This window comes from Hibiscus syriacus, unplaced genomic scaffold (genome assembly GCF_006381635.1).
Source record: "Hibiscus syriacus cultivar Baekdansim isolate YM2019G1 unplaced genomic scaffold, ASM638163v2 tig00009796_pilon, whole genome shotgun sequence".
Taxonomy (NCBI): Eukaryota; Viridiplantae; Streptophyta; class Magnoliopsida; order Malvales; family Malvaceae; genus Hibiscus; species Hibiscus syriacus.
The window spans coordinates 307,822-318,909 of NW_024062201.1; the positions used below are offsets into that span (position 1 = coordinate 307,822).

The 11,088-nt window shown below is 35.5% G+C and overlaps 1 protein-coding gene and 1 pseudogene across 1 annotated transcript; one reads left to right on the forward strand and one right to left on the reverse strand.

Moving 5' to 3' along the window:
* The first annotated feature begins 1,987 nt into the window (after positions 1 to 1,987).
* Positions 1,988 to 7,990, forward strand: LOC120203323 (WD repeat-containing protein 26 homolog). Its single transcript, XM_039203643.1, has 5 exons — positions 1,988 to 2,073; positions 3,071 to 3,962; positions 5,966 to 6,067; positions 6,595 to 7,221; positions 7,700 to 7,990. Exons 2-5 carry the CDS (start codon positions 3,288 to 3,290, stop codon positions 7,919 to 7,921), a joined length of 1,626 nt encoding a protein of 541 aa, XP_039059574.1. The 5' UTR covers positions 1,988 to 2,073; positions 3,071 to 3,287; the 3' UTR covers positions 7,922 to 7,990.
* A 614-nt stretch (positions 7,991 to 8,604) lies between these two features.
* On the reverse strand, positions 8,605 to 10,831 carry LOC120203301 (annotated as a pseudogene).
* Between the last annotated feature and the right edge of the window lie 257 nt (positions 10,832 to 11,088).

Genomic DNA, 11,088 nt, shown 5'->3' on the forward strand with positions numbered 1-11,088 from the left:
TTATACGCCAATCTGGTTTCATGAATTTGGTGCATACTCAGTATCTTCTTATATTGAATAATTTCGTTGAGTGTCCTAACACTAATTGGGCTTCAACGATTTTGACATTTTTATACCGGGAACTTTGCAAGGCTACAATTATTGAAAGGGGTAAAAAAACTGATGTAACGGATTTTCTAGTCTTGCTAAAGTCTTGGATGTGGTATCAGTTTTTGTTTTTCATGCCAATTACATCAGTCCTGATTGTGTTTTCTCTAGTTGGAAGATAATTTTTTTAACTGAACTTTTTACTAAATTTTCAAAGATATTTTTATCCTTATTTTGTAATTTCTATTTATTATATTGTTTAGATGATGACATAAAATTATCGAGACAAAGTTGTTAGGTGCAACGAAAATTGATCTACTAATGATGATCGATATCTCTGATCAACATGCGATAAAATATTATTTTAGTAAATTATTTAATTATTTATTTATTTATAATTTATACTAATTTTTATAATTTAATTAAAGTTTACAGTTTTGTTGGATTTTGTATTGTGAGCCAAAGATCTATTGGCTACTGCCAACGAGATTTTTTAAAGGCTCGGAGTTGTGGTGAGCCGTAACTTCTTTGCTTCATTTTACGATTGTTAAGATGCATGTCACATCTAGAGTGTTGAGCCAATTTATGTCCTATCAGCCAATTCCTATGCAAATATTGGAGATGGATGAGCTCCATAAAATTGATACACATGGGAATTATAGAGAGAAATGGCCGAGGAAACATGTTGTATACATTCAATAATGGAATGAGTGACATCTATCTATGTCGATGCGTTTCGAGATTAAGGCTACTGATCTTGATTTCAAAATTTCTCCCTACATCCAAAATTATGAAGCAAATGGGAAACCATATTTAATAACACCGAGAGATATGACCGAATGAGAATAAATAAAGGCAAAATACGCAAAGGGCAAGAAATCATTAACAACATCTTCTTTAATGTCTATGCTTTTGCGTAATATTTTGCATCTCAAACTAGTTATTATTTTTATGCTCCATATCATGCTTTAATAAGAGTGTACCGAATTGGGTTGGAGGTTCATAGGATGTAGTGCAAGACACTCAACCATCTTTAACAGAACCTTTGGATGAATATGATCATATTCTATATGGTCAACGTGGTATTGATTTTGTGGGCAGTTCGAGTCAATGATAATGTCAAATACCTTAAATACTCCATCACCATCACTCGAAGGTAGAAATCAAAGTGGAGTGATGTTTAGCACACCTCCAGTTGAAGAAGAAGCAAATGAAGATGAAAACAATCAAGATAACGACCACGAAGAAATCGACGAGTCCACGTCATTATTGTTTGGCCACTTCTCTGCATCATCAAGAGTTAAAAAAAATAAGTATTTATTTTATTTTATTTATAGTAATTGTATTATTTTAACAAACTTTTATTATTAATTTATAATAAATTAGCTTCTAATAAATTATTTTGAAAATAATTTCTTTAAACAAAATTTCATAAAACTCGTCACGTCGATGTGACGTGTTTCAATATCTATATTTTTAAAATTTAAAAACATATACGTTGTCAAACAACTATAAACATCTAGTTAATTTTAAGTTCCTAAAGAACTCGTTACATCGACATGACGTGTTTCATTATTTTATTAGATTATTATAAATTAAAAATTAATTACTTAATTTTCAAAAAATTAATGATATTATTTTAAATATACTCATCACGTCGATGTGATGTGTTTAAAAAAATATTAAAATATTAGGCCCCATGAGGCCCATTCACTTGGGTCCATTTAAAAATATTATTTGGATAAATTCATCCATTTAAAATTCTTCATCGCCTAATGGGCCAATAATTATACGGCATGGCCTAATGGCCAATTTTGTCGGTGAAAATTGTCCATAAAGCCCGATTGGCTGAAGCTAATGGCTCAATTCTCAAACTCTCTTTGTAGTCCCTTTTGAGGTTGGTTTCCTACCCGCAAAGGAAAAAGGAAAAACAAGGAAGGAAGCTCTTAAAATCTTAAATCTCGTGTTTTCTACCCCTCCGCAAAGGTACCAAACGCTTACGTTTCTTTCTGATCTGAATCGGTTTGTTTGCTCATAATCCCTGTGTGGGTATTTCAGATTTTACCCTTTTTACCTCTGGGTTTACCCTGATTTATCTTGCAATCTAATGTTTTGCTGGTTTTGGGTTAGTTTTAGTTTAGAGCTAATTGGTAAATAGCTTTTTTTTGAAGGGTATTTTTATGTTATTAGTTTTATCTGCTCGGTATTGTAGAGATTCTACATTATTGATTGTATTTCTGATTCGGGTTTGCCATGGTTTCTGCTAAGTGCTTGATTTTATTCAATTTTGGATCTAAAACCTTTTTCTTTATTCATTCTACTTGTTACCACTGGTGAAAAGGGCCTTCCTTTTTTATCTTCTTTCAGATGATCATATTATTTTCTATGTAATTTGTGTAAGCATTTTTCATTATTTAGTTACATCTTATAGCCGACTCAGCATTTTAAATGCAGACCATTAAGCTAACAATTTGGTTTTTTAAATCTGCAACCTTGTCAGGCTTGCACGTTGATATTAAGAATTTTGATTATTTGAGTTCTGTTGCTCCTAGCAAAACGAACGTATACTTTGTCAGTCCTTTATTCTTTTGTCCATGTTTCACTAGTCATGTTCATTTTGGATAAAGTAGTCATACTTGGAGACATGTCAACAATGACATTTAAATTGTGTCATCAGGATAGCTGTTCCTGAGGTGCAATTTCCCTGATTTTTTTTTGGGAGGAATCCTCCAATTTAACTTGGATACCATATGTTAACTAATTATAAAGGGTGCATATTGATATTAAGAATTTTGATTACCGAATGATATTAAGAAATGTATGTGCACCTGTTATGAGGGATACCTAAATTGATTACTTTCAGGAGATAAGATTTAGCCTTCTCGTATTATTGGTAATCCTTGGATTTTTCTTTGCACTTCTTTCTGTCTTTCTTGTGATCAATTTGAAGAGCCTATATCCCCTTGTTGACTATTGTATGCAGGGGCTTACTCCTTGTGATTCATTAGAGAAGTTAACTTATCCAGATTGCCATTTCTTTACCTCTCCAATAATATATGGGCTGAGGTGCACATTTCATGGGAGGTGTAGAGGATGATGAACCAGCCTCAAAACGTATGAAACTATCCTCTGAAGAACTGAGACATCTTTAAAACGGTTCAACTATTAAAGAGACTGTAGCTGGGTCTTCAGGTGACGTAATGGCTCGGCCCCTGCAGTCTGGTGGGGGCAAAGAAGTTGCTGGCTCAAAAGGAGTTATAAAGAAGGTAGAGTTTGTCCGAATAATAGCAAAAGCGTTATACTCTCTTGGTTATATAAAGACTGGTGCTCTTCTAGAGGAAGAATCAGGGATACCATTACATTCTTCTGTGGTCAACGTATTTATGCGGCAAATTCTCGAGGGAAATTGGGATGAAAGTATTGTCACATTGCATAATATTGGTCTAACTGATGAAAAGACCATAAAATCAGTCTCTTTTCTGATATTGGAACAGAAGTTTTTGGATCTTTTGGATGAAGAAAAAGTAATGGATGCTCTGAAAACATTGAGGACTGAGATTACACCTCTTGGTGCCGATAGTAGTAGAGTACGTGAGCTTTCTTCATATTTCGTGTCACCATCTTACTGTTCTTCTGTTCGATCTCCCAAACAAGATACATTGAGGGCAAGATCCCGGAGTAAACTATTGGAAGAGTTACAGAAACTTCTTCCACCTACAGTTATGATCCCCGAAGGAAGGTTGGAGCATTTAGTTGAACAGGCCCTTGTCTTGCAACGAGATGCTTGCATGTTTCACAACTCTTTGGATAAAGAAATGTCACTATATGCTGATCATCAGTGTGGGAGAGATCAAATTCCTTCTCAAGCATTGCAGGTTTGACTTTGTTCTTCTAATCAGGTTTTCTTTTTTCTTTTGTTCAAATATGACATTTCCGATCCTTTTACATTTTTTTATTGATGCAAATTTTTATGTGAACTACATAACAAATTCTACAATATGTGTTATTTTTCATTTTTGTGTAAATCAGAAATCTATTTTAAGTTGTGCTTTTCAGTATGGATATTAGGTTTTAATCTTTCTTTTTTTTTTTGGGTTAAGGAATGAGAGAACTGATATTAGGTGTTTGGTTATAAGTTAAGTTTTAAATTGCACTGTTTACATTTTCACTGAAATTATCTTCAATACCTTTTCTAGTACATTTTCTTTGTTAGATGCGTCTTGAGGTATTCTTTACCCTGTGACCGGTGTATCTATTTACACTGATCTCGAACGTCTGTTTATGGGATTGTTAGAATCTGAAAGTGGCAATGTAAGACCAATATTAAGTAACCAAAGAGGAATAATTGTGTTTTATGTGAAGGAAAAAGATCTAACATTTTTTTTATAAGAATTTCAAGCCTCGTTAAAAACCTCCTTCTTGATTAAAGGTGCTTGTAGATAAGCTCCTTAATCAGCGGAAGGAGGAAAAGAGTGCCTTAGAATTTTATTGAACATAACAAAAATACATAAGATACATCCCTATAAATGCACTAAACATAGGCAGGTAAACACAAAGCAACCTTGTGACCCATATGCATCAACATTAAATCAACCAATTCCTTGTTTAGCTAAGGCATCAGCCTCTAGATTGGCTGTCCTATTTACCCATCTAACCACACCTTCAAACACATTAAGCCTATGAACAATGTCTCTAACCAAAGAAGCATAAACATCAGGACAAAATTCAACCCCCTTAACCCAATCCACTGCCATTTTGCTGTCACTTTCAATAATCAACCGGTCTTGTATTTTCTCTCGGAAATCAGCATAGAAAAGTAGCCCCTTTTGAACAGCTTTTAACTCCATAAAGGTCGGAGGCCCCGGACCAGCAGGCTCCTTAAAAGAACCTAAGGTAGATCCAAAGGAATCTTTTAATACTCCTACTAAACTGCTCTTCTTCCAATCCTTAGTCGTGGCTGCATCAACATTAATTTTCACAAAACCCATAGGAGGAGGATGCCAAGGAATAGTAGTCACAATCGAATTAGAATGGATGGAACAAGAGTCCTCTAAAGAGGGGTCTGAAATAAGAGTCTTTGAGAATATACACCCCTTTATTCTTTGCTAGGAACCATGAAGTTATAGAGATACTCGACTAGAATAAGTGATTTGAAGTACGAAATTGACTAGATAGCGAGCACTTCAATATCTCATGCGTGTTTGGGGAAGACTTGCAAGGATGTTTCCTAATCATGATGCTTGAGAATTGTTTGGCAAAGATTGAATTCAATGTGATTTCTTAACAAGTATGCTGATGAAAGGACATTTCTATACTGGTAAATGTCCAAGTCAATATCTTCTTTCATTGGTAGCCATGTGTTTGTTCCAAAGATATTTAGATTAGGTAAGAGATTGAAGCTGCTCGTGACATGTTATATAGTTTACTGAACCTAGTTTTGTTAACTCAGCTGTGCCTATGATGCATAGCATGTGGTTGTACACTGCATGATTGATTCAAACAATCAACAACTGGGGATGTTATCCAAGCAAATTTTAAATCTTGTGTTTATTAGAAAACATTTGTGACTTATGATTTATGATTCAATTTAATTTCTTTAGGAAAGACTTTTTGGAAGAAAGTGATGGAGTTTTGAAGCATAAAAATTATCTTCTTAGATTAATGGAAAGTGCACTTATCACTTGTCAGCTATACAATTTTAAGTCCACTAGTTTGGTTCTATTTTTGTTAAAAGAGTATTGATTTCATCAATGTGTTTGTTCCTTCTCTGAAATTTTATCTACTTGTTGCTTGCATTTTTCTTTTCTTAAATCATAATTGCAAAAAAATATTCTTTTTTGTTTATTTCAAATCATTTTTGACATTTTTCTTGCAACAGATATTACAGGCTCACAGGGATGAAGTATGGTTTTTGAAATTTTCGCATAATGGGAGATACTTGGCTTCATCATCAAATGATCAGTCAGCAATCATTTGGGAGGTAATGCTATTCACTCGGAACACAAGTAGGACATTTATCCTTGATTTTGTCAAGGATGAACTTTTTAAATTCCAATTTATAGTAATAAATTTATTTGCATTTTCATCTCTGCTTTTCGTACTGCATTGCAGAAATGAGTTCGGTAATTTTTATGTACTTTCAACTAAATCTAGTAAGATGTCATAGCGTATTGGATGCTTATTTTGAATGTTCAATCTCTAGCATCTTTCTTAGTACATTATGGTCCATCTGTAACTTATTCTATTACATAATCAATAGAGTTCCTACCAACATAATGAAATAAGGAAGAATGAAACGAAGAAACATTTTTTCTTGGAGATTAAACTTCGAGTATGTGTGATTCTTGTTGTTGCTTTACTGTAGGAATGCGTGGATTTGTTCATTTTAATCAACTATGATTTTCCTTCTTCTTGTGTCAATGCGATGATCACTACTTAATGACTGGGTCAAGTCAACTATGCCTAGCAATTGGTCAATTCTCCTTCTAATAGTTTGACTCATTGTAGGTTCTTGAAACTGGAGTATCTTTAAAACATAAACTATCTGGTCACCAGAAGCCTCTCTCTTCCGTTTCTTGGAGTCCTGATGACCATCAGCTTCTGACATGTGGCACAGAGGAGGTCATAAGGCGCTGGGATGTATCTTCCGGTGAATGCCTTCATATTTATGAAAAAACGGGTCTCGGTATGGTTTCATGTGGATGGTCTCCTGATGGAAAATGGATATTTTCTGGTCTAAATGATAAGAGTATCTGCATGTGGGAATTGGATGGGAAAGAGCTAGAGTGCTGGAAAGGGCAACGAACGCTAAAAATTTCTGATTTGGAAATAACAGGTGATGGAAAGCAGATTATTAGTATATGTAGGGAAGCATCAATATTATTACTTGACCGGGAAGCAAAAGTTGAGAGATTTATTGAAGAGGATCAACCAATAACTTCATTCTCATTGTCGAGAGACAATAGATTCTTGCTAGTAAATCTTGCAAACCAAGAAATCCGTCTATGGAATATAGAGGATGATCTGAAGCTTGTTTCTAAATATAGAGGCCATAAACGCACTCGCTTCATCATTAGGTCTTGTTTTGGTGGACTTGATGAAGCTTTTATTGCCAGCGGTAGCGAGGACTCACTGGTACGGACTTCTGTTTGTTCTAATATAACCTCTAACAGGAAGTTAGCCTATGATTAATATGGAAAACAGTATCCTCATAGTATGGTTGCTTAATCGAGTTTAATGTAGCAAAATTACAAATTACTTCTTGACACAACTACGACACAAAAAATACTCGGATACATTGCTGGTTTGCCTTAGTAGTTTGCTTCTGTTTGATGCTTTTATCTCACAGAAAATGCTATATGATTTTTATTTGTCGCTAATGGGCTCAATACTACGTGAGCCATGAATGTGTTGGCTTAGACATTTCATGTCTGCAGAGTAATAGATTCAAGTGTCCTGCAGGGGTATGTTGAATTTTTTCTAGGGCTTTAGATGTATATGCAAGTATAGTCCTTATGCTACACCTTTTGTAACTGTTGTAAGCTTATTAGGAATTTGATTTACTTTTGAGTTAGTGAAATTTATTATTTTATGTTTTACTATATATGTTTAGGTCTATCTATGGCATAGGGGCACAGGGGAGCTTATAGAGACATTACCAGGTCATTCCGGAGCGGTTAATTGTGTGAGCTGGAACCCGGCAAACCCTCACATGTTGGCATCAGCTAGTGATGATCGTACGATTCGGATATGGGGATTGAATAATCTAAGCACAAGCATGAAACAGAAAGAACCCCACAGTAATGGCATCCATTATAGCAATGGAGGAACCTGAGATTGAAATGCATGGAGTCTGCAGTCACTGATACCTCTGATATAATTTGTTTCATGTAAGTACTTTTTACCTTGTTGAAAGCTTGACATTCATATAAAAGAAAAAAGATTATCAACAAAGTAAATTTTTCTCTTTTTAACATTCAATTTTTTTACCTTTCACAGTTACGGGTGAAATAATTTTGGAAGAAACTTGCAGTAATGTTTGCATTTGCTTTCTGTTGTTTAACTTGCTGTCTTATGAAATCTGCAGTCATTGATACCTCTAATAAGAGTTTCCGGAGAAACCTTTATACCCCTTAGGATCTTGAGAGAGTTTTTCCGAAGAAAAATCTTGAATATCTTACTTCTCTGCGAAAGCCGCTATTATTTAACACAACTTCCGATAGTCTCACATGATATAGTAGAGCTAAATTTATCGTTAGCTGACCATATCCATTTAGCCTGTCAACTTTCAGGTAGTCATAGTGATCCTTTTGATTAAAACCGAGAGAATAGAACCAATGATCGTTCTTCTATCTACTGTGACTCTTTGTTTAGATCAGAATGAATGAATTGCTTATAATCGTCGGAACTCATTTATTCTCATTAACAATAAATCAGAAAGTTTATCTTCAAAAACCATGTAAAAAGCTGAAAATCAATGGGGCGGCTGTAAGATTATAGAGACTTGTAAGTTTTACACTACTTATTGCAGAAAGTAAATAGAGAATATATAGTCTGTAGTATGGTGAGGGCAAAAAGAAAGATGACACTAATCAGTGAAAGTATGGCCCATGGGTTTCTGAAGTATGTGTGGATGAGATTGGCTCGCCATTCATTCCAAGCTTTCTTGCAATACCTGTTCACCATCTTCCGGACCTCGTTGAAGCCGTCGTTATCCGGGTCGAGCATAATGTAGCCACTGCTTTGTCACTTCCGAGCGCGTGGCGTTCTGAATGATCCCCGTCGAGTATAGAAGAGCGACATCCTTCTCGTTGTCGATGATGTCCATGAAAAAGATGTAGGATGTCACCTCATTTCCTACCCCGACACGCAATCGTTCGGACGCTATTAGATTTAGAAACATGGATTCTGTGGCACGTCTACAATGATGACCGGAAGCTTAAGGCGGAACGTAATGTCATTGAGGCTGCGGTCTTACTTTTCTTGAACCAGATTCTAGGTTCATTTAGCTCCATCGCGGACCTAATGATGTAGTCGCCATCTTCGTGGTCCGGGACACGCAGTTTGCGGCGATGTTTCCTTTGCCGTCGACAACCATCCAGTACGTCCGGAAGCAGGCTCTTTCGGTTAACTTCCAAGACGTGCAAGCAAGTCCCAAAGCATGATAAGGGCATATTGGGAGAGCAAAACTTGAGTACAAGATTGTTGATGTACTCTTCATCCTGCATCAATTTAAAACTTAAAAAAACAACAAAAACGGGTCGGGTTTCTAGTTGACCTAATCCGAAAAATATATATATATTTTTGTTTGAATCATACCCAACATGAAAAATATATACCTTTCACCTAATTTGATCCGACTCAAAAAATATATACTCTCCATTCGAATCCGATCCAATTCAATTTTTAGAGTATAAATCTGATCTTATCCGACTTGACCTAGCATAAAATAAAGACCTAATTAAAAAAAACTATATAGAAAGGATAACAATTATGCATAAATTTATATGCAAAATTACTCTATTATTCCCGGATCGGGTCTGAGGTTTTTCACCCTCCAACCGAACTTGACCAAACCTAATCTTATGAAAATCCAACCCGAATTTATTTTTAAAAAAACTCAACTTGTAACCCGTCTCGAAAAATATATACCTTCTACCTAATTCGACCCGACTCGAAAAATATATATTTTTCACTTGAGCCCGATCCAGCCTGGAAAATAAATACCTTCCACCTAATTCGATCCGACTCGAAATGTATATACCCTCTATCTGAATTCTACCCAATTCAATTTTTTTAGAGTATAAATCCGGCCTGATCCGACTCGACCTTACATAAAAGAAAAACCTAATAAAAAAACTATAGAGAAAGGATATTATAGCAATTATCCATAAATTTATATGAAAAATTACTCTATTATTCTCAAATTGGGTCGGGTCGGAGGTTTTTCACCCTCCAACCGAACTTGACCCGACCTAATCTTATAAAAAACCCGAACCGAATCTTTTTTTTTTATAAAAAAACTAAACTTGGAACCCTTCGATTTCAAATTAAATTGTCATCCCTACATCCACAAGGACGGATCCTAGATTTTATATTAATTTAAAATTTTAGGACAACGACTACCTCGACCGTCCCCTCGATCCATCCCGAGTGTCCAAAGACGAGTGATTTACCTTGGTTCCATTGCTTTCAACAGCAACTAAGGTGTAAAGAACTTGCATCGGCAATTGATTTTCAAGCATCAACATATCCCGTTTGATAAACGGAAGAATATGTATCTTTCCATGATTGCTGAAGATCGGATCGTTTGGAGCATAATCTTCCATTGTATGGTTAGCACAACATAAAATTTCCAGCATGAAACATCCATCAATGATCATCAGCTGCAGGAACCTGTCGTCGTCGTCGTGCCACATCGAGCTGATCGTAGCAATCTTTCAATCTCTGCAAATCTTTAGCCAAGGCTTCGACGAACGAGTCTAGAGACTTGTTTGATCGCCTCAGGAAATGGAGAAGCACTCGTTATTTGTGCTCCTCCATCGGCTTCAGGTGATCTCCTCCGTGATGGTAAGGTCCGAAGGAGACTACCTGAGGCGTGTATGCTTTCTTTTTTAGGTCGATGAAACCCGTCGGTATTTGATATATCGATCGCTTCATCCAATGTTCCATTTCGGTCTTGGAATCCACCAGCCTTTGAACTTCTCCATCAACTTGAACAACCCAATCCAATTGCTCCATTTCTATACAATGTCTTACGAACGCATGATTCGATGATAATTTGAAATTTTCAGAGACGATTGACGGCGGTCCATCCCCGAATCACAATAGTGAAATACCTTTCTTCAACATGTCAGCATCAATCTCTTTTATGTTTAAAGAAAAGCATATTATTCTTATCTCAAGTATCAAGGAATGAAAAATATTACAAATAAATGAATGCAAAAGAGCTAAAAGAACATCCTTAAGAAGGAAAGTATCATCATTTATATATATATATAT

Excerpts from the sequence above, each read along its gene's own strand:
- LOC120203323 (XM_039203643.1), top strand. The coding sequence starts at position 3,288 with ATGGCTCGGCCCCTGCAGTCTGGTGGGGGCAAAGAAGTTGCTGGCTCA. Across the intron at positions 6,068-6,594 it reads AGTCAGCAATCATTTGGGAG|GTTCTTGAAACTGGAGTATC; the intron begins GTAATGCTATTC and ends GACTCATTGTAG. Across the intron at positions 7,222-7,699 it reads GCGGTAGCGAGGACTCACTG|GTCTATCTATGGCATAGGGG; the intron begins GTACGGACTTCT and ends ATATATGTTTAG.